At 41.7% G+C, this 26,843-nt stretch overlaps 1 protein-coding gene across 3 annotated transcripts in view; it reads right to left on the reverse strand.

The window, feature by feature from the left end:
• The window catches only part of PRKCA (protein kinase C alpha), a 204,225-nt gene that overhangs the window by 121,467 nt on the left and 55,915 nt on the right, over window positions 1-26,843 (reverse strand). For all 3 annotated transcript variants that reach the window (XM_081849659.1, XM_081849658.1, XM_081849660.1), the window contains exon 3: window positions 1,288-1,370. In XM_081849659.1, the coding sequence (XP_081705785.1) occupies window positions 1,288-1,370 (83 nt within the window). The remainder of the gene's footprint in view (window positions 1-1,287; window positions 1,371-26,843) is intronic.

Below are 26,843 nucleotides of genomic sequence, written 5' to 3' on the forward strand. Positions count from 1 at the left end.
AGGTTCCATAGTAAGGAAACACACTGCCAGTTTATATGTGCAAAGGAATCAAGCCATGAATTATTATTTTTTGAGACACCGGCACTTCTACCAGCAATTGGACAGGTGAGATTGTATATATGAATGCTATTGCACAAAAATGCGCCATACAAACGGGAAAAGTATAGCTGCTCTCTCTGACATGCTAATTGGTTGTTCTCCAGAAGCTCCTGTTAGGTGGGGGGGGGGGATATTTACATAGGCAACCCTCCATTCTGCAGCATGAATCAGGCAAAGTTGATTCCACTTTTTAAAGCAAACTGACCTAAGTTCCAAGACTTAGACAAAAAGATAAGATAGATAAGATACAGACATAGACACAAAATAGAACACAGTTCACAATCAGATTGCACGCGTTCCTAAATTTTGCAATGAGGGTTTTGTTCAAGAATGTGTCCAAAAATGTATGTTACACACAAAAATGTACAAAAATAGGGCAATGCATAGGAAGGCATAAGAATGCAGATCAGGGGAAATGCATACAAAATGCAAGTTTTTGAGAAAGTATGTACAGAAGTGTGTATAATACTTGGGTTTTTTTAATAATAATAATAATAATAATTGTGTATTGTTTAAATTTTTTGTAGAAAACAGTATGGAACAGATTTAGGATTGAGTGCATGCAGAACTGAAATCTGGATTGAAAAGCCCAAAAGCCTGAGGTCAAAGACATTTACTCTAACAGACAGGCTATCGAAATTGTTGTGTAAGCTCCAGAGTCAGATGTACAGAGGTTAATCAACCTTCTATTCCCCACTGAAAAACAAAATTGTGAAATCAATGAATGCTACAGTGTCTACCTGAAGTCAGTGACTGGCTAAATAATAATAATAAAAATAGTGGCTCAGAATGAATGAAGAATATAGTGTTACACATTATTGGAAATATGCAATAGTGCAGTAGTTGGAAGTCTGACATGGCTAAAAGCTGACTATAACTTGCTCGCAATATTAATAAAAGTGACTTTATAATATATGTTGTCTTTCATATAGTCTCTCCTTCCCTTTTATTTTTTTTGCTTCAAAACTCTGCTTTTCTCTTACTTGTCTCTCATTGGCTTCATCGTTGCAATTGCCTGTGATCATGGAGAAGACAGACTATGACAGAATAAACTTAATAAGCACAACCTATTAAAGAACATATTAACTGACCTCTAAGCTGCCAATATCTACCATCCGTGCATCAACAAAACGCATCAACAGAGCAATGAATCAACACAGATCAGAGAGCAAAGTACAATGTACTTACATCGGTGTCCGGCCCCTTGTCTGCCCCGGGACAAGAAAAGGTAACGAATTCATGGCACCTCTTATGAACCACAAAACAGCAAACTAGGAAAAGAAGAAAAAAACATTCAAGCAATTGCAGATTTGTTAACAAGTTTACTGCCAATCTACTGAAGTGAATTGAAATAAGCTGCCTTGTGAATAGTGTTGATAGACATTCAAATCATGGAAAATTTAATTCTCAAGTCTTCAAGAAACACAGCCTTCTTTCAGCACAGGCAATTGCTTCTAACACATGATGCCCACATATTGTAAAATGACAGTATATCTAATTTTGCTCGTTGTTTTTTTAACACAAGTTGTGGTCAAAACAAACAATCAAAGGACTCCAAAACATTTAACTCATCGCCCATTAAGATACAAGACAGAGTAATTCCCCATTGTTATTTTGCCTGAGATTTTACAGTTACCACTTTTCATGCAGGCAACAGTATCCCACATTCTTCAACAGAGGATGAAAAAGAAGCATTTATTTGATAGGGGTTTTTTGGAGAATTTTTATTTCTGATACAATTTTGCTATATCTATAAAAGTATACACTACTTAGTTACTTTAGCCGTGCTTTATTGTTTTAGCAGGACTTTATACATTGCTCTGTGCAAGTTGGAAGCCATCTTGTGTACCTTGGTAGAAAGGCAGGATAGACATAAATCAATTACTGGCAATTCTCCAATGCTCTTGGGCAATGATGTGTAACTGATAAAATTACATTTGCAAAATACAGACATCAGGATGCGTTCCGCAAAACCTTAAGTTAGGGTGGGCTCTATCCTTAAGAGTAATTGAATAACATGTTAACATACTATCGGTGCATATCTAACTACTGAAAAACATTGCTGTTATGATGATAGAAAGGCAACATGGCCAAATGTTAACCCTGGGTATTAGTTGCTTAAGCATGTAGAAAACCATCATCAAAAGGCTATCAATGGCTCCTAATCCTGATGGCTACATTCTCTATCACACTGTCAGGGGTAAAGGTAAAGGACCCCTGACCATTAGGTCCAGTCGTGGCCGACTCTGGGGTTTCGGCACTCATCTCGCTTTATTGGCCGAGGGAGCCGGCGTACAGCTTCTGGGTCATGTGGCCAGCATGACTAAGCCGCTTCTGGTGAACCAGAGCAGTGCACAGAAACACTGTTTACCTTCCCGCCGGAGCGGTACTTGCACTTTGACGTGCTTCCAAACTGCTAGGTTGGCAGGAGCAGGGACCGAGCAACGGGAGCTCACCCCGTCATGGGGATTCGAACCGCCAACCTTCTGATCAGCAAGTCCTACGCTCTGTGGTTTAACCCACAGCGCCACCCGCGTCCCTTCTGTCAGGGGTAGTAAGCTTCTAAATATCAGTTATCTGAAACCACAGGAGGGGAGAGTGTGCTGTTGCACTCCAGTCCTGCTTACAGGCTTCCCATAGACACCTGTCAGAACAAGATGGTGGATTGTAAAACAACTGTACGTATTCAGTTCATAAGTTTATTGCTCTAGCTAAAGGCTTAAGATCAGCCTTGGCCTATGGAGCCCTATTGCAATGACTGTTATATCTACATTAATTCTAAACCTGAACTGTGACATAAAATAAATGGCTAGTGGATCAAAACAAACAATTAAATAAGGTTCTTGGGAGACCAAAGGAAACATCTACATAGGAAAAGTTTTCTTCTGAGATTATGCTGATAGACTCTTTGCTCTGGTCTTATACTTCCTTTTCAATCCGATTCGATTGGAGGTGTGCTGCATCAGATTTTGGTTGCGCAATCACTCCCAATTCAAAAATGCAGCAAAATTACAGTTTCTAGGGCCACATGTTGCATTCTACATGAGTCATTTCTATGAGCTTTCAAATCAGGACTCAAGTCAGGCACGCAGAAAGAAAGATACACATCCCTTGTCTCAGCTTAACTGCACAGGATTGCAACTTAAGATTCCATACAAAGTTAGCACCTTCCTGGAAATGTAAAGAGTACTTTTCTATTTAAGAACTGGCCTAATGTCATTTTAACATTCAAGGTCACCTTGAAACTGAAATATATGGTGACTTATTGTACCAAGGGGGGGGAGAATGTACTACAAGGAACACCCTGCACAATGTGGATGGAGGTCAGAGCAAAAACAGCTCCTGGGTCACTGCTTATGAATCTCTCTCCTCTCATTTCTCTCCATATTTTTCTTTTTTAAAAAAAATGCTTTTGATGATAATGACTTCCTGAAAGATAAAGTGAGAATCTATGCAGCGGACCTTTTGCCAGCCAGATGTTGCTGTCTTCAAACTCCTATCAAACCTGACAGCTGATTATACCAGATGAGGTTGATGGGAGTTAGAGTCCTTCAACATATGGAGGGTGACAGGTAAGCCAGCTCTGGTCTATGAGGAAGGGTGTCCTTATTTGAGAGGAGGAAAACGAAGAGTCTGGGCATTGTTTTGTGAATTCTGATGTGGAAAGGATTTAGACCAGGCTTCCTCAACCTCAGCCCTCCAGATGTTTTGATACTACAATTCCCATCATCCCTCACCACTGGTCCTGCTAGCTAGGGATCATGGGAGTTGTAGGCCAAAAACATCTGGAGGGCCGAGGCTGAGGAAGCCTGATTTAGACTTTGCTAGAAATAGGGACAACCATCTTTAATCAGAAAACTGCAACACAATCACACACATTCCAGGTTGCTGAAATACACTCTTTTATAAACCTCTTTCTCAGTCAACACTAAAGAACGGTGCTCCAAACACATCTGTATAAAACAAGTGGAAGAACACATGAGACAACTAAGGTAAGATGCCAGCACTGAAAGACTGTTTCCTAAGGAAGTCAAAAGAAAAAATGCAAATGCACAGTCTCAAAAACCTTTGATTATCTCAATGTTTCATGTGGGAAAGTGTTGTGAATGGTGACGGGGGGGGGGGGGCTTTTAAAGCAGGCTGAAATCACTACTGATCACTACTGTACTTCTTTTCCCTGCCTTCCGAATCAGTATTGGAACCTATATAAATGTCAAATCAATGAATTAACGGCTTTGTTTCTTAAACTCACTTTTCAAATGCATAATTCAAAATGCCACTTCCTTTACGAAGTGAGATAGCTAATGAAAACGATGGCTCTCCTATGACCCTCTTATGATCAATTGAGTGCAGGATTTGAGATTAAGTCAACAGAGAGAGACCAATTAACTAGGGTGCATGGTCAATTTGGCAGCAGAGATATAACCTTACTGATGAAATCAGCTTTACTGATGTGAATATGCACATCCGTCTGTCTATATTATCTCATTTACATCCCACCACTCCTCCAAAAAACCAAGGGCTACGTACATGTACAGTGGTACCTCGGGTTACATACACATCAGGTTACATATGCTTCAGGTTACATACTCTGCTAACCCAGAAATAGTACCTCAGGTTAAGAACTTTGCTTCAGGATGAGAACAGAAATTGTGCGGCAGTGGCGTGGCAGCAGCGGGAGGCCCCATTAGCTAAAGTGGTGCTTCAGGTTAAGAACAGTTTCAGGTTTAGAACAGACCTCCGGAACGAGTTAAGTACGTAACCAGAGGTACCACTGTAGTTATACCATTTTCTGTTCACAATAAGCTTGTGATGTAGGCATTGCTGAAACTGACTAGTTAGTGCAAGCCTGCACAATTAAAAGCGTTATAGCTTAGTGAGGATTTGAATTTAGTGTCCCGCTTGGTTGACAGTTTTCAGCCAGCCTTTCAATATCCAGTGAACTCTAAAATATAATAGACCTGTACAGCGGCGTAGCGTGGGTTGTCAGCACCCGGGGAAGGCAAGTAATTTGCGCCCCCTAACCCGGGGCAAGGCAAGTAATTTGCGCCCCTAACCCCTAACCTGCCGCCGCTGCCAGCTTCTTCTTGCTGCTGCCTGGGCTGGTCGGGTGTGGTTCTCTCCTGCGCTCAGCGCTGCGCTGGGCGGCCGCAGCACTGTCCCTCCCCCAGATAGTCCCTCCCTCGCTCTCTCTCCACTACGCAACGCACGCCTGGCACCCTCCCCCTCCACAGTGGGCGGCGACCCGGCAGCTTGGATTGGATTCGCACAGCCAGCACTGCAGTGAGAGAGAGTGAGTGAGCCAGGTAGGGGCAGAGAGCTGCGAGTGCGAGCACCCCCCCCAAATGTTGCGCCCAGTGCGGCTGGCCCCCCCTGCACCCCCCACGCTATGCCACTGGACCTGTATCTTTGAAAGAAGCTAGAAGAATTCCAAAGCCACTCTTAAATTCTTGCTCTAGCAAAAAACAAAACAAAAAAAACCCTATTCAACAAGATGAAATTCATGTATCAGCAATTCATGTTTTGTTTCCATGGATCTCCAGCGGATTGTGTCACTCTTCAGAAGGCATCCGTCCTTGTCAAAAGCATATGTAAAGCCACCCCGAGGGAGGTCGAAATATTGTATTCTACAGAGAAAACAGCAGGGATGAAAAACACAAGCACAAGGCAAACACTGGTAGGGATATGGATAGGGATAACAAATGCTCTCACAGCCAACAAGAACGCCTGACCACACTGTGTGACTCCACAGTTATCCATACACCCCATGCAGTATCCAACCAGTAACCTGTAAAACGACATTCATCTTCTCCCAGGCCTTTAGTTAATTAAATAATCTATAGCTTTTTAAACTGTAGGGGGGTTCTGTTTTCATTGGTTACTATGGTGTGTGTTTTTGTGTTTCTTATGTTGTAAACAACCCTGAGATCCTCTGATGATGGGCTGTATAGAAATTTAATAAATAATAAGTAATAATAAAGGATACTGGAAGGAAAGTCTAGAAACTCATAGAACTGTGGAGTTGGAAGGGACCACGAGGGTCATCTAGTCCAACCCCCTGCAAGGAAGACATCATTTGCCCGACGTGGGACACAAACCCACAACCCTGAAATTAAGAGTCCCATGCTCTACCAGCTGAGCTATCCTAGGTCATGTGAACTCAAAAAAGGTTATATGAATTGCCCCAAAGCCAAACAGGGAGTCTGCTTACAGCATTAGTACATTATTTCGCCAATTAAAATGGCACATTGTCAAAGAGCGTCAAGTATCTTGAAAGCTTCTGCTACCTAATATATTCAGTTTCATTTATCTTGCTTTAAAGGGATCCATGCATTATAACTAAGGGTTGTATCCAAAGCTGCACAGGTGATGATCTGCTTGCACAATGGGTCTTATCCTTCCTCTATTTTTCCTGCTCCCACAAAATCTGCTATAGAGGTTCCATCAAACCTCTGCTGCAGATTTTTGAGGGTGCACAAGGGCCTGCAGGAGAGACCAGTAGCAGTAGTAATAGTAATAATGGTGTAATCCTTTATTAATCTTAATTGTAATTAATAGTATTATTACTATTTAAAAGTTCTATATAGTAAGCATCACATCTACCTCTTATGTAAGGTTAGGTTAGGTTTTGCACCAAGGAAGCCAGCATTTTTCTGGGATGAATAAATATTTGTGAAAGCACATTACACAAATTTTAATTTAATACCAAGGAATACCCAGCTGCAGATTCACCTGAAATAGATCAAACATACGATTTGTTCTCAAATCTTTGCCATCTCAAATGTTTGATGTGTTGATGTACAAAAAGTATTAACACCAGAAACCCGCAGATTAATTTAGCAGCCAATAGATTTCACCTTGCACAGAACAGTGGGAAGTTAAGAGGTTTCAGCCTGACATGAAAGCAAAAGTTCACCTAGGGTGGAAGAGGCAAGTTTGAATCTGACCTTTCTGATACCTTCAGTCCCTTTTCTATCCTCTGCTAGAAAGAGGACGACTGGCATATGGTCACGCATTCCTCTCGTTATGCTGGCACAACAGATCTAGCTACTACATTACATCTAAAGAACTGTACCGCTACAAGCCATTTATACCAGGAGTCTATACAGCACAAGACCAGCATTTGAAATTTGCCAGGCACCAGGTATACCTGGCTATCGGCCACTTGTGATCAAGTGAAGATTCCTGGGCACCAGAATGTCACCTGACATCTCCACCATCTGGAGGTGCATGCCTGGGGAATCCCTGGATCTTGACTGTTTTCACACAGTAGCAACATGCTCCTGTTTTACAATTTAAAATACTCATTTTAAGATATCAGTGACTTCCCTTATTTTTCCATGGTTCATTTTACATATCATAAATCCCTGCATATTTTACAAAAACTATACCATTCAGTATTCCATTACTGCATCCATCAAAACTTGTTTACACTGTTGAATTTATCTTAATGCTGCCAATGTTTTCAGCTGTTCACAATTATTTCCCATATATTCAATGAATGTTTCCCAATCTTCTTTAAATGTATGTTCTTCTTGTTCCCTTATTCTATATGTTAAGTCTGCAAGTTGTGCCTATTCTGTCAGCTTAAGTTACCATTCTTCTTTGGTTGGGAACATGTCCTGTAGAATTCTATCTGTTATATTTTATCACACACAGAGAACTTTATTGTGGTCCATAGGCCCAAAAGACACAGTACAAAAATTATATATCAACAGTTATTTAGTCGTAAGAGCAGCCTTGTTATATTTTATCAGCACAGACAGAATGATTTCAGGAACCAAAAAGTCATATTGAAAAATACCACTTTTGAGACATCGGACCCAAAAAATGGCAACTAGGCATTCCTTTTTGGCAACTGTAACCTTGGTTTAAGGATCCAATTGGTGCTTCTCTTATCTCTCTGGGTTTCTAATACTGAACAAGACTTAGAAAAATTGTCAAGTTAGCATGTTAGGGTTGGAGCAGCTAGACAATCTCAGTATCTCTTTCACACACGTACACAAACACACCCCTACGCCTGTCTAGACTGAAGGGAACACAAGTCACCATTAAAATGCTCAATGTGTGTGCCCCGCCTCACTTGACCACAGAAGGAAAAGGAAAGCTAGTGATTGGGGAACAATGGCAAAGAGTTACAGAGAAGAACATATTGCAGAAAGCTACAGACACGCGGAGCCCTATGATGAGGAAATAGCAGCTATAAACCACCAGTTATCCTTCTCCTCTTCCAATTAACACTTCCAGGGATGTTTTTAATGCATGACATATTAATGTATTTTTGGTATTTGTGGAAGCCACCCAGAGTGGCTGGGGAAACCCAGCCAGATGGGCGGGGTACAAATAAATTATTATTATTATTATTATTATTATTATTATTATTATTATTATTACTATTATTATTATTATTATTATTATTATTATTATTATTATTATTATTATTCCAGAATACAACTGGGGATAGGGGCCATGCAAACACAATGGCAGTTATGAGCAGTGCTATTTTTTTAGAAAAAGAGGTGCCGGAACTCATCCTGAACTTATAATGTCAATGGCATCAACCTGAGAGGTGCTGGAACTGAGTTCTGGTGAGTTCCAGCTGGGGGGTGAGCCCTGGTTATGAGAAGACGAGGAGGAGGAGGAGTTTGGATTTGATATCCTGCTTTATCACTACCCGAAGGCGTCTCAAAGCAGTTAACATTCTCCTTTCCCTTCCTCCCTCACAACAAATACTCTGTGAGGTGAGTGGGGCTGAGAAACTTCAAAGAAGTGTGACAAGCCCAAGGTCACCCAGCAGCTGAATGCGGAGGAGCGGAGATGCGAACCCAGTTCACCATATTACGAGTCCACCGCTCTTAACCACTACACCACACTGGCTCTCCCAGCAGGTAAGTGTTAGCATAAAAATAGACAACACATGTGAATATGCGCTAAGAGCAACATCAAAGTTCAAGCCCAGGTAACCTGTCATATCCCAGAACATTTGAGGCCAAGGCCTAAGAATCTGCATTCACAAGTGTGGCTCCTATACAAAAGGGAATCAGCACCAACCACGGCATTGGCACACATGCCAGGGGTGAGGGGTTCTCTTGTAGGAGAAGTTATGCTTGCAAGGGGAAGACTGCATGGAGCATCGCAAGTCACTGCTCAAACTGTTGCTGCTGAAATAGTTTGATTGCATCAGGCTAACCATCTTTTGAAAATGATAGTTCAGCAGTTGAGTCATGGAAAGGAGAATTGCCAGAAAGGAAAAGCACAAGGGAATTTCAAATGCCAAAAACATCTTCATTTTAACCCAAGATGAGAAAAGTTAACATTTTGCTAGGAGAAAATGAAAACAATTTAAGACTGTGATTGTATGCAGATTTAGCTGAGAGTTAAGTCCCACTGGACAAAGCGAAACACACTTTTGAGGAAACATAATGAGGACCAGGCTTCAGAAGTGCATAAAAAGAGCATTAAAAAGGGGACAAAAGGACAAGAGATTGTACAATTTATAATACAAAGCAAGGCATTTATCTTTCAGGCTCATCCTTTTCTTACCAGGAGTTATCAAACAGAAATTTTCATAGATGTCCTGGTTACCTTCGGCTACCCACGTAGTTAAAGCAATATACAAGTATCGGCTAGGCAGGGGATCCCAAACTGTGGTTTGAAAGCTTCATTCAGGCAGTCTGCAGAACATCTGTGGATTTGTGGTTGAAGATGGAAGATACCACACCCACTGCATGAAATATTTATATTGAATTTTAACTTTATGTTTATTGCTTCTTTTATTTATTATTTCTACAGTATTCAAATCAGAATGTGTAGAATACAATATACAAGAAAGCTAAAATTCGGAATGAGCTCAGGCTTGCAAGAGAGGTTGAAAATAATAAAAGGATGTTTGAATCAAGAGGAAGAACAAGGAAGTAATAAGTCCTCTGTGTGGAGAAGGTGAATAAATGCTATTGGGTGACAGAAAGAAAGAAGAACTGCTCAACACCTAGGTTGTCTCTGTCTTCTCCCGAAAGGAAAACAGCACCCAACCTGGTGATACTGGAATAAATGGAGCAGAGAGGGAGGTGCAACCCAAAATAGGAGAAGAGTTGGCAAGGGAACATCTAGCTACTTTAAATGAATTCAAATCTCCATGCCTGATGAACTGTTTCCAAGGGTACTAAAGGAACTTGCAGGTGTAACATCAGAGCCTCTGTCTATAATCTTTAATAATTCTTGGAAAACAGATGAAGTCCCTGCAGACTGGAGGTGAGCAAATGTTGTCCCCATCTTCAAAAGGGGGAGGGCAGATCCAGACAACTACCAACCTGTCAGTTTGGCATCAATACCTGGAAACGTCCTAGAGCAGATGATTAAAAAGTTGGTTTTTAAGCAAAGGTTGGGTGGATTTTTTAGCTATGTTTCCAGCCTTCCTAGGGGTTGAACTAGATGGGCACTGGGGATCCCTTCCTAACCCTACAATTCTGTGAATTAAAAATCATATAAGATTTAGGACGGTGCATTACAATTGTGGCAAGTAGAAAACTCATTAAGAGGTGTGCCAAGTCTCTCAGCAATTTTGGGAACCACTGAATGAGGAAACATAAGCATAGCTAAATTCTGATTAGAAATGTTATAGTCCCTCCCAATCATTTCTAGACCTAAAGTTTGAACGAAGTATTTCTCTGAAGAAAGAAACCTCTTTTTTTCTGGAAAAACCATAGTAACAAAACAAAAAGCGAAAAAGGAAGCCGAAGTTACATGATGAGGGATAATCAAGAGAGAGGTATTTTGCAATTACACAGTAATGATTTGCACTGCACTATTTATTTGTCATTCAGAACACGTATGTTCTAAGATCAGATCTCCCCAACAGAGATGTTCAAAACACAATCTGTTTGATATCAAAGCAATCTATTTAATCAACAGATTAAGTAAAACACAAAAGCATTTGCTGGACAAATTTCCAGATCTTGGTTGTGTTTATTCTCACTAAAATGAGCAATCCACCAACATCTGCCCAGTTCAGTCACTATTCCTGTTCATGGGGACATCATGATATAGGACCTATTTCATGGAGTCCCCATTAATATATATACAAATTCATGCTGCTATGCCTAACTGAGAGAAAAAAGGGGGGGTGAGAGAGAGAATCCCTCTAGCAGTGGATCTCCAAAAATCAGAGAGAAGAAACCTACTTTTGGCAGATGTGCTGCGAGAGGGGGGGCTACCTCAAGCACTGCTGATGCTTGTTTCCTTGGTTATGTTTGAGGCACACTCAAACAAACTGAGAAGCATTTAACTTCCGCTCAGCAGCTTCTGCACTGAGGTTATATTTTGCTGCTCTGGCTGCAGGTGCCTTTTCCTTGCTGGGAACAGCCACCAGCAGCCAATGCACAACCAAACACCGCCATCCCAACTGTTGGCTGATGTCACAAATGACATCAAGTAATGGGACAAGTGGTTTGGAGGAAACAGCCTGGTTCGCCAAGGGCAGAGGTTTCCCACCCCAAGATAAGCCCCTTATCAGATGACGGTATCAAACTTGTTACCTGGTCAATTCACAAAATCAATAATACATATGGTTATGATGCCAAAACCTTTACCAGCCGCTTATACTGCAATCCTACAGTCAGTCTGGTAAGCCAGGAGTAGCCATCGGGGTGCCCTCCAGATGTTGCCAGACTACAACTCCCATCATCCCTGTCCATTGGCTGGTGGGAGTTTTAGTTTAACAACATTGGATGCCTATGAGATAAGCCAAATGGTGTTACTATGTCAGCCAAATGGTGTTACTATGTCTTCAGGAAAGCTGGCTAGGTGTTGGGAGTCAAAAGGATGAGGAGACAAGGATGTGGGAAGAAAAACAAGAAGCAGCGTGGGACCAAAAGTTTTAAAAAAGAGAAGGCAGAGGGACTTTCTGGCTCCCTGCCTCTCCCCTTTTACATCTCTATTCTTTCAAAGATATAAAATGTTATACTCATAAGAAGATGACATAGGGTTTAACTTGCTCATTCAGAGCGTTAATAAAATGGAAAGGCTTCTTGACACCTGAAATGCATTTAACTTATTACCTCAATAAACTGCAACACTTTTGTGAAGGAAACCCCATCAAATAAAATAGAATGCACAGTGCATAATTTCACTTCGCATTTCCAGAGTCCAATTATTATTACCTTATTAATCTTTATGAAATGTATACTGACCAAGATGCATATGTTATTCTCAAGTAGTAGGGGAAAAGCATCATTTCCTATAGTTGCCTCTTCAGTCAGTCCCACTTCCTTCACGACAGAGTGAGACAACAGGCCAAGCCCTGTGCTAGCTTCACAAACAATGTGAAGCACAAAAATCAGCTGACAAATAAGGCCATTTTCAGACGTGAGACTTAAAATTGGTCATTCAATTTCCTCAATCTGCAAAGAGAATGAGATTGCTAAGCAACTTACAATCAGCATCTGATTTGTTAACAGCTATCTTCCATGTTCTGCATGACATTAACCAGATTGAAGCAGAGGTCTTTAGATACTTTACAGTAGCCTAATCTACTACTATCTTGGAATCACCACTTTTTAATTATATTGGAAAGGCATCACTCATTTTCTGAAAGCACACAGGCCTATAGTTGAAGAGTTAGCCCTTGATGAGCCCCGCAATTAAAGCCTGGTAGCCAATCATTAACACGAGCCAAAATATTGAAATAAAATAACAACGAAAAGAAGTCTGGCCATGTAGACAGAGAGAGATGTGCTTTCTCTCTCTCTCTCTCTCTCTCTCTCTCTCTCTCACACACACACACACACACACTGCAACATCTTCTCAAGTACTACATAGCAAAACACACACCCAGAATACCCAGGTTCTACACTTCAATGACCAAAAACAATGTTGCCCTTCCAGAAAGTGGTGACATGGGCAGGACCAGCCTAAGACACTTCAGCACCTGAGGCAATCCTCAAAATGCCCCTCTCTCCAGGGAAGGAGGAGTAGAGACCTACATCAGGAACAAGGCAGGAAATCAAATCAACATGACCCAATGGTTGAAGTGAAAATCAAAGGCTGTCATGGGGGGGGGGGGGAGAGATAGGGGCCCACTCTGAATCATGCATGAGACCCCAGAGAACAGCCCCACCATTCCCTCTCTAGGGAGATGGGAAGAGACCAGCAATGCCTCCCATTCACCGAGATGCTACAATAGTGGTGGCACTGGGGAGGCTGCCAAGGAAGAGGGAGATCCAGCCTCCATGGGGTATGCATGCCACAGCCATTACTGTAACAAGCAATATATTTCTTGCAGGCTGGATTTGCTGCCCTGGGGGTGCTGCTGCCTGAGGAGGTTGCCTCACTTTGCCTCGTGTATGGGCCAGCCCTATTCATGGGACAAAGTAGAATTTATTCTTACCTCCAGTTGTGTGAAGCTAGCATGCACTCCCAAATTTGCCCCTACTTGTAGAGATAACAAGAGGATCCAGCAAATTAACAGCTCAGCATGCTTCCGGTAACCTAAACGCAGGGGAAAGTGTTTTTTTCTTTTTGCTATTAATGACGTAATAGTGCTAAGCAGGTGGCGCTGTGGTGTAAACCACTGAGCCTCTTGGGCTTGCTGATCAGAAGGTCGGCGGTTCAAATCCCTGCGGCGGGGTGAGCTCCCGTTGTTCAGTCCCAGCTCCTGCCCACCTAGCAGTTCAAAAGCACGTCAAGTGCAAGTAGATAAATAGGTACCGCTCCGGCGGGAAGGTAATCGGCATTTCCATGTGCTGCTCTGGTTCACCAGAAGTGGTTTAGTCATGCTGGCCACATGACCCAGAAGCTGTCTGCAGACAAACGCCGGCTCCCTCGGCCTATAGAGTGAGATGAGCGCACAACCCCAGAGTCATCCGCGGCTGGACCTAATAGTTGGGGTACCTTTACCTTTACCTAGTGCTAAGCGCATTCAGTGCTGTTTATACACAATCTAGTACCTTAGAAATAACACTCAGGAATAGATATATTCCAGAGAGGGTAAAGAGTTTCTTTCTCTTTCATAATGGGCATATGTGCATATCAGCAAAAACTTGCATTTGAGAGAAGGAAGAAGGGTTACTAGAATTCATGACAGCTATGTGGAAATGTAATGTCAGAGGAACAGGAAGGTAAGAAACAGAAGTTGGGTCATGAACCAGAAAATACAAAGACACAGGGTTATGTGTACCAACCATGTACAACCACACTTCGAAACCAGGTGAGACATTTCATACCCGAAAAAACTGCACTACCACTACTATAGAATCTCCAAATAAGCTGTTGCTTTTTAAGCAAATCCCACAGCACTATACCTTCTGGTGTAATGCAATGGTTTGGGGGCAATGTCCTCAGGAATAATAGGAACAACGCAAAAAGCAAAAAGCTAATGCAGAAGAACTGCAGGGTCTTTATGATTTGTGACAGGCAAGGCACTCCTTTTGAAATCTATGTGGCTTACAAGGACTGCATGCATGAGTTCAGTCCCTGGCATCTCCAGGTAGGGAATAGAACAGAATCCTGTCTCAAATTCAGAAGAGCGGCTGCCAATCAATGTGGACCACACTTAGCTAGGTAGACCAATGGCCTGAGTTGGTTATAACACAGCTTTCTGTTTTCCTATGTTTTGTATCAGTTCGCTTTGAATTCCAGTTGGCATTCTTGGTAAAGTCATCATGCTTTTGCCTTACAGAATACTTAAGATGAGAAAAGAAAACCAGATAAATATAGTTTGTAACCCAGTGTAAACTTTTTGAGATGGACTTTAATTTTCACCCTGAGTTAAATACTTGCGTCCTCACATAGCAGATGAGATTCATACACAGCAAGGGGAACGTTTTGCCGTTGCCACCTGGTGTAGGGGTGATGAAAGAATGGCTTCCTGTGTAGGCAGCCTTTGGACACAGCTGAATCATTGTTCCAGTCAGTTTGGAAGCTGCACTTTCAAAATATTTTCCACATGAAAATGACAGACTTATTGCTAGGAAGAAGGAAGCATGGGAATAGGGAATACAATGCAGCGTTTTTCTTCAGGACAGGCCAAGCACGATGTAATTGCCTTCTTGGCCAGCCTAACTGTTATTAGTAGAGGTTTCACACTTTCAGAAACGCCGGAGCCATACGCAACCTCAACAGTTTGAACTAGATGTTAAACTCATAACAACCCTGAATGAAAATTTATAAATCTCCACCATCACCTTTGGCCCCTGGCTTTGCCAATGGGCCACTATAATAGGGGATAAGGTGCAAGAAGTCCATTGGCCTTTTCCCGCGATTACTCTCTTTGCTCCCCAGGTCTCCCTCTCCCTTCCATGCCTTATACAGTCATACCTCATGTTACGGACGCTTCAGGTTACATGTTTTTGGATTGCGGACCGCGGGAAACCTGGAAGTACCGGAACGGGTTACTTCCGGGTTTTGCCACTCGCGCATGCGCAGAAGCACTAAATCGCGCTTTGTGCATGTGCAGAAGCACCAGCTCCTCAGGATGCAAACTCTGCGGGTTGCGGACGTGCCTCCATCATGGATTATGTCCGCAACCCGAGGTTCCACTGTATCTTCTTCCCAAAATGGTTTTGAAAGACCTGAGCCCTGCAAACTCTTCGCTTCCTGATTCCTACTTCAAAGAGGGGAAGAGGAGTAGCTACTGTTGGACAGGGGAACCACAGGGTCAGATTTGACAGAAGGTCACACCAAGGCTACTAATTCTTTCATTTATCACTATTTCATTTTTATTGACCTCCTTTTTAATTTTCTGTGCCGTTGCAATGTAGGTGTTTTATTGCACTGAATGATCCTGCAGGCTTCGTGTCTTGAACTTTCTTCTGAGCTAAAAACAGTGGGCATTTCTTAGCACCCGTGAGGTACAACTTTTCAGACTTCAGGCTACTCCCAGTATTTTTGTAGCAGTGAATTGCTACTCTGCCCTTTCACGAGCAGTTCTACAGCCTTTCAGTAATAAAACATTTTGAGCATGAGAATTGTTTACGCTTCTGACCTTTCTTGACTGCAACTCGGCTATTCAGATCTGCCAGCTGCTGCTGCTGTGGCTGGTTAATCAAATCAGTAAGGAGAGAAGGCTTTGCTCCCAAAAAGAGATAATTAGCTTGCTGGATAACATATGCCATGGTTAAATCTTTGAGTGTTTGTCAAGCATTAATTTAGGGTTGTACAAGCCATACAAGAAGGTAGAGTTCCCCCAAACGCATAAAGGTAATGAGGGTCAAGATGTCTAGAGCATTCCTAACCAAAACAGTACATTCCAAAAGCTTATTCCTTAACCCCTTCCAACACTCCGTAAGCCTTCAAGTTTCAGCAGTAGCAGCAGCAGCTTGAAAACAGTATGCATGAATCACGGGAACTACACAGTTCTCAGAAGGAAAAACTTGTTCTTCAACAGTGTATGAACTATCTGCCACACAGAAATTGCCAGAAATGAAATTGCCATGCATCTACACCAAACAACAGCTGCAGAGGAAGAATGTGATGGTTGTGTTTGATTTCCTTCATAAGTAACTTCACAATTGTAAAACAGCATACACACACACACACACGTTTGCACGTATGTAGTAACAGCTGCCCAACTCAGATGTACAAATGCATACCCATGGGGGAACAGCAAAGTTGAAACACTGCAAGGGAACATTTATTTTAAAAAACAAAAAACACCACAAAGTAATTCACCAGGGTATACAGTAGTACCTCAGGTTACATACGCTTCAGGTTACATACGCTTCAGGTTACATACACTTCAGGTTACAGACTCTGCTAACCAATAAATAGTACCCCGGGTTAAGAACTTTGCTTCAGGATGAGAAGTGCTCCGGCGGTGCGGCGGCAGCAGGAGGCCCCATTAGCTAAAGTGGTGCTTCAGGTTAAGAACAGTTTCAGGTTAAGAACGGACCTCCGGAACGAATTAAGTACTTAACCCAAGGTACCACTGTATTTCCCAGACCTGTGTGTGATAGTGGATTGTATCCTGAGAAGTCAATATTGACCAGCTAGGATTGGTCCTCATGCCTTATCTCTACAACTGAGAAACCGTAACTACAGGGATCTAAAGTTTCCTTATTCTTCTTTCCCAAACACTCTAATCACAATGTTTGTTCTAGTTGTTTGTTCACAGAATAAGGAATATAGAGAGGCTTGGAAAGCAAAGGGCTTTCCGCCAACCTCACTAGGAATGATGTGAATTAAAAGTTCATTCAAATGTATAGTTTCTTTTATGTATATTTCAAAAAGTCTGGACACAAAAGTTGTTGAGCAAAGTTGTTGAGCTTTTTTTGTCAAAGTTGTTGAGCTTCTTTTGCAATATCTCAAAAAAATAAGATAAAAACTGAGCTCTCTCTTTTTTGGGCCATACACCTGAGTTTTCCAAGCAGATGAATCCCAGATATGTTGGAAGTTCTGAACATATGGCAGCCCTAAACAAAGGGATAGTTCCTGTGACCAGAGGTACACACAGCTTTCTGAAAAGAGAGCAGTCTCTCACCCAATTACAACCCCCAGCATAAACTGCCCTCTTTACTTCACATTCAGCTTCACAGGAGATGCCTTATCAAACTCCAAAGAAGCTTCTGCATATGTCACGGGGCTTCTCCAAATTCCATTTTTTCCCAATACATCTCCTTGAACTGCAGCCAAAAGTTTCAAGGGCAGTTTACAGAGCAGTAAGGAGGACTGCAACTACAGTGGGGCTTTGGGGAAAGAGCTTCTCAAGGTGATTCATTTCATCCCAGATGCAGGGTGTTCTAACGCCCCACTCTATTAGTTCCAGATCGTCATTAGATCTTGGGGGAAGGGGTTCCCTTCTTACTGTCCCTTCCCCCTGGAAATACACCAAGCACTGGCACCTTTGACATCTGTTTATTTGCCCAGGTATTTTTATTGGGTGGGATGGGTGATGAGTGGGTTAAAAACAATCTGAAATAAATAAATTGCTGTGTGAGAAAGGAGGTTTTGCTTCAAACCCTTGCCTGAATGCCATACTTTCCCCCTTTTTGTTTTGTGTAACAGCAAAGAGTGCTAGCAGACAGACTCCATCTCCATCACACTGGGAAAGTCTGAGAATGACATTTCAGAAATTGCTCCCCTGCCTGAAACCAGAAGGGCAAGAAGTAACAACTACCATGGTTAAATGAATAAATATCTTAAAGACTTCCTTATCAAATTTATAACTTTCTCCCCCAAAATGAAAGTTTTGTAACTCTTAGTAAGCAGTTCACTGTGAAAAGAACATAAACGGAGCAACAATCGACTCCCCATCATCATTACAAACACAGCAGTTTAAATGAAAGGGTTTGGGCTTGAATTATTTCAATCTCAAATTCTGGGTTTTTCCTCTCTCCAGGCATACCACCTCCAGATTTCTAATTGGGAACACTTTTACTCCTACAGCAGCATGCATGGAGACATTTCAGTACGAAAATCTATTCTAAACTACACAAATTAAATCACTAAGGCTATAACAGTAAAGCTAAAACTGGCAAGGGACAGCCACATTTAACGGTAACATGTGTCAGCCATAATCAACGTCGTTTTAAGTCATTTCTTTATTAAGTCAGCAGATTTGGGGGGAGGGAGATAAGAAAGGCCTGATTCTTCATTATCATTAATTGTATAAAATAGCTGTCACTGTTTTAAAGAGCTCTATGCCATGATTAGCATTTCCAAAGCTTTAACTGTAACTGATATTACTGGTGGATGTGGTAGCTTCCAAAAGTTTCTAACTAATTAGTAAGGATTCAAGGGCCCAAGGAAACAGCCTGGTCATCTTGACAACCATTAATGTTCTACACCAGAATCCTGAGCACAAGAAGTGTTGGTAATTGCAATTTTTCAGGACTACAGACCCAGAAACATTAGAAAACACTAAGTCTAGCAGTCCTGGATCCTGAATTACTGTTCCTGCTGCCTTCTAGGGCTTAAATCATTGCTGCTACAACAACATGTTGATACTTCCATGGCCATGTAGTGGGTGGCAGAAGAAGAGGGAGATCCTCAAAGTTCCCAGCAGGGAGGAGGAAGGTTGTGGCAGGATTTAACAGACCCACACAGGACTGGACTGAAAACAAACAAATCAAGGTCCTACATAAATGTGTTTAATTTAAAAGGGGGGACATAGCAAATTGAATGAGATAGTCGTCGTCATCATCATTTTTAATTTGTATACCGTCTTTCTATCTTACAATACTCAAGGCGGTTTACAAGATAAAATAATACAATACAAATTGAGAAGCAGAGATCACTAATGATGGAATTTGTAATAATACTTTTCACCGATGCCTAGTTGCATAAAGATGCCCACAGAGAAAGTTTTAAGGCCAAAGCTGTCAACCATCCCTTATTTGGCGGGAAACTCCCTTATCCCAGCGCCGTGTCCCACTGCTGTCCCTTATTGATGATGTTCCTTAAATTTCCCAGGTTTCAAAGGAAGCAGCTCCTCTCCCTCCCTCCCTGCCGGCCAGGGATGAGGGAGGCTCCAACTGTGTTGCTTGTGGACCCCCAGGAGCCCCTCCCCGCCAGGACTGAGGAGCCTTGAGAGGAGAGTGAGGGCAACCATAGAGAAAGCAGTTCAGAGAGCGGAGGAGGAGGAGGCAGAGGCGCGAACAGGTGTTCCAAGGGCTAACCATAGACGGGGAAAGCGGAGGAAGGACCGCAAGCGCTTCTCCCATAGATTTGTGGTGGTAGACTAGCATAGATGGTCTGATCTGTGGGTTTACTTCGGACGCTATTCCCCCCCCCTTCCTCCTGCCCCACCTGATGGAACTGAGAGCTGCAGATGGAGCACGAGAGAAAAGATACAGAACTGCAGCAGCATCTTCGTAGCTTGGACTTCGTTTTGCACGAAAAGTGGTTGCTGCTTGTAGTTGTTTAATTGCAGTGTTTCATCAGCTGATGTCTTGAGCAGCAACCTCTGGAAATGAAGGGCTAAAAACCGGCGCTGCTCTCCCAAATTATCTGGTTCCTTTTAACTTGGTATTTCAGCTGGTTGACTAAAATCCCTTATTTGGGCTGCTGACCCCTTATTTTCGAGGCTGCTGGTCCCTTATTTTCAAATCTGTAAGTTGACAGCTATGTTTAAGGCTGATCTATCAAATATTTTCGTATCAAAAGTTGTATTGTGCTTCTCAAAAAGTTGAATAAATTGTGACATCTAAAATTATTACAGACCCTGCTTACCTCCAGCCTAGCCACCAGTTCCTGCATCACCCTAGGACGGTGATGCTCTATCTCAAGACTTTCTCCACCTTTCAATACATATAAGTTGGCCTCCCCTTACTTCTCATCAACTCCAGTCTGGGGTGACTGTAAGGGAGTTCTACCTCAGCTTTTTCCTCCAGCAATCTTGGTAGGGTGACCTACGTATCAGGAAACACCCGAGTCCTGAATGGCTATAAGTCTGTAGGACAGAACCATCACACCAAACCATCACTACGATTTGGCATGTCTGAATTGATGATTCCAAGTTAGCAATCAGGAAGCAAATCAGATTTTTTAATCTAATGGTTTAAGAGGTTTTTACCTTTTTTTAAAAAACACACACAAAAACTATGTCTGGTGTGATATCTGAAGTACCTTAGTTGTGGCCATTGCACCACCTCAGCCATAGAGACAGGACTACGAAGCAGATAGAAAATGAAAGCATATACTCATGGTTTGCTTGTAACAGAGGTAGTCAATGCAATGTCCTCTAGAAGTTGTTGGACACCAACACTCATCATTATCCTTCTCGATGCATTTGGTTAATATTTTACATAACAGTATTGACTGTCAATAGAAATACAGAGGCTGGGAACAAAATGTTGAAATTGGAAGGCATGGAATGTTGTGCAAATGTTTTGTCCAGGGTAAATTATTAATTATGAGTGAATAAGCACAGTGGGAGTTCTAAACCTTTGGTTCACTCATTCGCAATATTACACAAAATGGGATTAAGTCCATTCTTAAACCAAATTATCTGCTTTGAGCTTTCTTTTTTTGGAGCTGAATATGAGAAAAAGGAGAAGGCATGTACTTCTCCTGATTTCAAAGTTGTTCCCCTGTTGTTTGGGGGAAGTGTTTGATGCTGAAACTATGGGAGGCTTACCAAAGAAATGCTTGAGAATCCTTAGAGTGTATAAAAGTGGAAGGTTTTAATACAGATTTCCATAAAAAAAAAATCCAATTTAATCAAGAAATGAGACAATAAAAATTGCTTCATAGTATACTCTTTATATTAAAAAGTAGTATATTAGGTTTTTTTAAAGCTTGACTTGCCTATTTCTCACATATTTACAAGCACTCCCCCAGCAAAAATTATTGGAAATATTAAAATTCAAAACAAATGGTTCTGAACTTGGAAAAGTAGGATTTCTGGTGTGATTTAATTAATCTAAAAGGGATAATTTTAGTGCTAACTCCATTAGCCAAAAAGGAGAGAGGGGGGGAAATAGAGAGTGCTGATTAGCCATGTGCAATCAATTTCATTATTTGTGATTTGCAGTAGCACAGAAAAGATTACAAAGTGATGTCAGTAAAGAAAAATGCCATCTTTTCTGACTCTGCCAGCAAAACCATTCAAGGACTGAATCAATGGCTTCTGTGTTTAATTAAGTACTGAAATTATGCTGTCCCTTGCAAGTCAACTGCACTGAGGACCAATGCAGATATAGCACTGTTCAGTTTTCCTAATTACAACAGAAAGGCTGTTCCTGCGGGCTGGCTGGTTTTCTGCCATTAGCCGTCCACTGAAAATCTTTCTACCTGGTCACCTGGAGCCAATTCTAAATTTCCCTATGCCGCCTATTTAAAAAGCCTGTTGCACAGCATCTTATTTGCAGCAAAAAAGCAACTTTAGCGTTCATTAAAAATGAAAGCACTGCATTAAAGACCAAGTTTCTAGGAGAAATAAAATGCATCTCTATATGGGGAGACTTTTGGCAAATAAACCTTTATTTATTTGTATGTCCCATTATGATAGATGAAAGGGATCTTACCTCATTTTATGAAAACATTTATTCATTTAAGCTGACATACACACACACTTTTACAGATCGCATCCTGCTATATTAGTGCATCCTCTCGCTCTCTCGCTCTTTTCTCACACACACTGGACACACTAGTAGCATAAAATGTAGGAGGTATATTCTCTACCATATTCACACTGCAGATTTCCATACACCTCCATGCGTGACTACAGCTCCAAAGCCAATACTCATGAATCATTACATTAATTAAAACACGTGTATACCACCCATAAGGTTTTTAAAAAGAGCTACAAGAAGACGACTAACAGTATTCATAAAGACACAATAAAAAAGTAAATAGCAATCGAAACCAGGATCCATAAGACACAATAAGGTGAACAGCAAACAGGAAGCAATTGATTAAACTCAAGATCTCAGAGGGACCAGCTGTAAACATCCCCAAAGAGGGAGATCCACATACCCGTCAACATTTCTCCAATGAAAATAGGGACGTCCCATTCCATAATGATATTTTACTATTTATACCCCACACATCTTACTGGATCACCCCAGCCACTCTGGGCAGCTTCCAACATATATAAAAACATAACAAAACATTAAACATTTTTAAAAAACCTTCCCTATACAAGATTGCCTTCAGATGGCTCGGGGGTCGGATAATTCCATACCCTCCAAAATTTATCCAATGAAAATAAGAACATCCTAAGGAAAAGCAGGACATTCCGGGATGAAATCAGAAACCGGGACAGCTTCTCTAAATCACAGATGTCCCTAGAAAATAGGGACACTTGGAGGGGCTGTTGTACCAGCACTGAAGTGCTGGCTTTGGTGCCGATGCCCTGAAAGAGCTTGCAAGATCTAACCCAAATCTCAGGAGAACTTTTGCTCTCCTTGACATCTTGCAAGACTTTGATGAGATCTCGAAAGATATCGCAGGAAATCAGCCCCTATACTGGCACCGCTTCTCTAGCAGATGTGGGGGCATGAAAGGAGGCACCCATGAAGGTGCTGCTGTAAGAAAAATACTGGGGCCTAATTTGAATAGTAAAAAAAATAAAAGTTTCTCAATCTACCAGCTTTGCACAAAACAGCAGCCATGTGCATGGGTGGGTGGGTGGTTGCTCCAAGCCATGAAACTAGAGATCCATGGGTATTTGTTCACATGTGCACATACACCTTTTGTGATCTACCATGTTTGCACAAAACAGCAGTTCAAAAATAAAAATAAGCGATGCCTCACTCCAAACTATGTAAGGATTTGAAGTTGTTCACATGAAAGGCTGCCTGTTGCTTCATTTCCTCCCCATCTCCTCTACCCATGGGCGTAGCCAAGTGGGGAGGGCAGGGAGGTCCATAAATCTTGTGGGAAAAGGCAGCCTTTCTTTTGGGCTGATGGAAACAAAATGGAAGTAGGGAGCATGGAGTAAAACAGCACCCAGCCAAATATCACCACAGGGATTGTTTTCAACAAGGGGGGTGTTTGTCTTCCCCCCGCAAAACCCCCCAAATTTCACAACATAGGAGTAGTGTGAGTGGGGGCTGGGTGTGCCACATTGGAGACCCCGGGCACAGTAGTTGGGGCAATCTCATCCTTCATTTCCACACTGTCGCTCCAACCAAATGTTCTCTCAGGAGAGCTATGGACTGGCCAGGACGACTTTCCTGTTATAGCTTCTGGGATTGACAAGGCATCTGAACCTCACCTGAGCCTACTCCAGCTGAGGAATCACATACATGCTCCCCAAGCTGGCGAGCCCCACCTGTGCTGTTGGTCCTTGCCTGTCTTCCCTCAGAACTAGCAGCTATAAATTCTGGAATCCTGAGGTCAAGGGTGCTTTTAATGAAAGGGCTAGTTCCGTACTGTTTTTATTGCAATTACAGTGGTACCTCGGGTTACAGATGCTTCAGGTTACAGACGCTTCAGGTTACAGACTCCACTAACCCAGAAATAGTACCTCAGGTTAAGAACTTTGCTTCAGGATGAGAACAGAAATCGTGCGGCGGCAGTGGGAGGCCCCATTAGCTAAAGTGGTCCTTCAGGTTAAGAACAGTTTCAGGTCAAGAACGGACCTCCAGAACAAATTAAGTTCTTAACCCAAGGTACCACTATATGTGTATGTTTTAAACAGATTTTATATCTGTTTTAATATAGTTTAATATGTATAATATTATATAGTTTAATATAGTTTACATAGTTTTAATTCTATTGTTTAGTTGTTTCTTAATGACTGAATTTTTCTATTTTTTTTTAGCAATTCTTGTTTTTATCTGTAAGCCACATTGAGTCTCATCAGGGGAAAAACCTGGAGAAAGTTTGGGGATTATAGTAATTTATTGCCCTAATATAAACTAGTTGTAGGGTATTAGGCATTAAGTTACTCCTAGAAGGAATGCATTTTAAAATAGTTTCCCTGAAAGCAAAATTAATTATGGCTGTCACCTCCCAGGGCACATGCCAAAGGCCTTATAAGATGAGATGAAATTTCCGAGCTAACAAGAGCAATAGTGGCTGAAATAGAATAGAATTGACTTGAGTATTGCTAGAATCAAATAAACTTTACAGATATTGGATAGCTCTAAACATTTAATGCAAAGCTACCCAAAGGATTAATGATGATTTAACTATGAAGCTTCAAACCAGCTGTCTTGCTTGTCTTGAATAGCTGAAAACTATGCAAGAAATGGAAATGATTAAGTGTATTCATTAGTTGTAAATTATATTTATTATTTATTCTGGAGTTTATATCTCACCAGCTCTGCTTCAAAAGCACTCCAGGTGCCCTATTATGTATTTTCAAGTATAGTTAATAAAGGCCAATCATGTCAAGTATTTACTATTCTTTGGAAACAACAAACCTGGAAATAGAATAACATATTTCTTTTTTCAATTTCATTTATAATTTTCCATTAAATATAGCCGTACATTCAAATATTGACTTCCCTCCCCCCTTCTATGGTTCCATTTATTTATCCATTAAGACTGAATATTCTAATTTCCCCCTTACCCCTATATCTTCAATACTTTAAACTGCTGAACTTGCATTAACCCTGCTAACATTTTAACCTGTGAACATAGTTTTCAGATATTCCGCAAACACTCTTCATTCTTCCTTAAATACTCTGTCTTCCTGATCTCTTATTCTACTAGTTAAATTTGCTAGTTCTACATATTCCATTAATTTCATCTGCTTATCCTCCTTTGCTGACATTGTTCTCTATTTCCATTTCTCAGCATATACCATATGGGCTGCCATAGCTGCGTAGAGAAATAAATTCTTTTGGTCTGTGGGGTCATCCATTCCAAATGTTCCCAACAAGAAGGTTTCTGGTATTTTTATTAAAAGTCTTTTTAAACTTTTTTTCCCATTCATTATATGAATGAAATCCTTCGCAAATTTACATGTCCACCACTTCCATTTCTTGACACTCCCGGAATAGCAGTCATATTTCCATAGTGGAAAATGATAAAGGGTTGCATCCAAGGCAGAACAAGCTGAGTTCTGGTCCGTTTCTGACATCCTCAAAATCAAGGTAAAATATAGATTCCCCACCCCCAAAAGTTTTAAGCAACATCACAAACTTTCAAAAAATTGCATTCCACACTCATGCACACACTGCAAAAAAGATACAGTGGTGCCTCGCAAGACGAAATTAATCCGTTCCACGAGTCTCTTCGTCTTGCGGTTTTTTCGTCTTGTGAAGCACGGCTATTAGCGGCTTAGCGGCTTTAAGAAAAAGGAAACAAACTCGCAAGAACTCGCAAGACGTTTCGTCTTGCGAAGCAAGCCCATAGGGAAATTTGTCTTGCAGAACGACTCAAAAAATGAAAAACTCTTTCGTCTAGCGAGTTTTTCGTCTTGCGAGGCATTCGTCTTGCGGGGCACCACTGTACACAAGTTGATTATTTCCAGTGCCTAACACCGTCACTATATAAATATGACTAGTCGTAGTAGTTCCGTGTGTATGTGTGTGTGTATCTTTGCATGAAAAACTGGCTTAGGCTAGGGAAATGAAATTCATGCTGTGCTTCAGTGTTTATGAAAGGTAAACAAGAGACATTTATGATTGCTGTGTTTTAATTATGCCATTAAGCTCAAAGGCACCGAGAGCCATTTGAGCCGAAGAGAGCAGGCAGTGAAAGCCAAGCAAAATATTGGAATAATTTAATTTTATAATGTAAATGTAGAGTCTGACACATGCAGGAACACACTAAAGCACAGCAGCTGGGATCCACAGAGCCAGCTGTGCAAGCAGAAGCATTGCTCCCTTCTTGACCATTCCCTACTACTAGACCTAGCTTGCGGGCCTGGAAGATCCCCTGATCATCATGAACAGCCTTTCAGTAGAACACAAAGGCATGAGGAAGGGGCAGAAATGGTTGTGGAGTTCTGTAATCCCCGCCACACTGTCATGAGACATCAACTGGGCTCCACAAGATGTTGTGTAAGGTGATAGTTCACTGGATCAACCATATAGATCCCAGCATATAGTGCAAGGGGAAGAAATTTGTCTGTCTCGAGTCAACACAACCACCCTCTGCCTCGGGGTCCAAGGCACAGATACAAAAGCAGGCATCAGAATTGCAATGTGTGGCACAAATGATTTACTGTATTTTTCGCCCCATAGGACGCACTGGCCCATAGGACGCACCAAGTTTTTTTGGGGGGGGAGAAATAAAGAAAAAAAATTTTATTTCCCCCCCAGGCGCTTGTGGGGCTGGCAGCGGAGAGAAGCGCTCTTCTCCCCACCAGGTCTGGGGACAGCGGGAAGACACGCTGCGCCTCCCAGCTGTCC

Source organism: Podarcis erhardii, assembly GCF_964252035.2.
Source record: "Podarcis erhardii genome assembly, chromosome: 2".
In the NCBI taxonomy this organism is placed as follows: domain Eukaryota; kingdom Metazoa; phylum Chordata; class Lepidosauria; order Squamata; family Lacertidae; genus Podarcis; species Podarcis erhardii.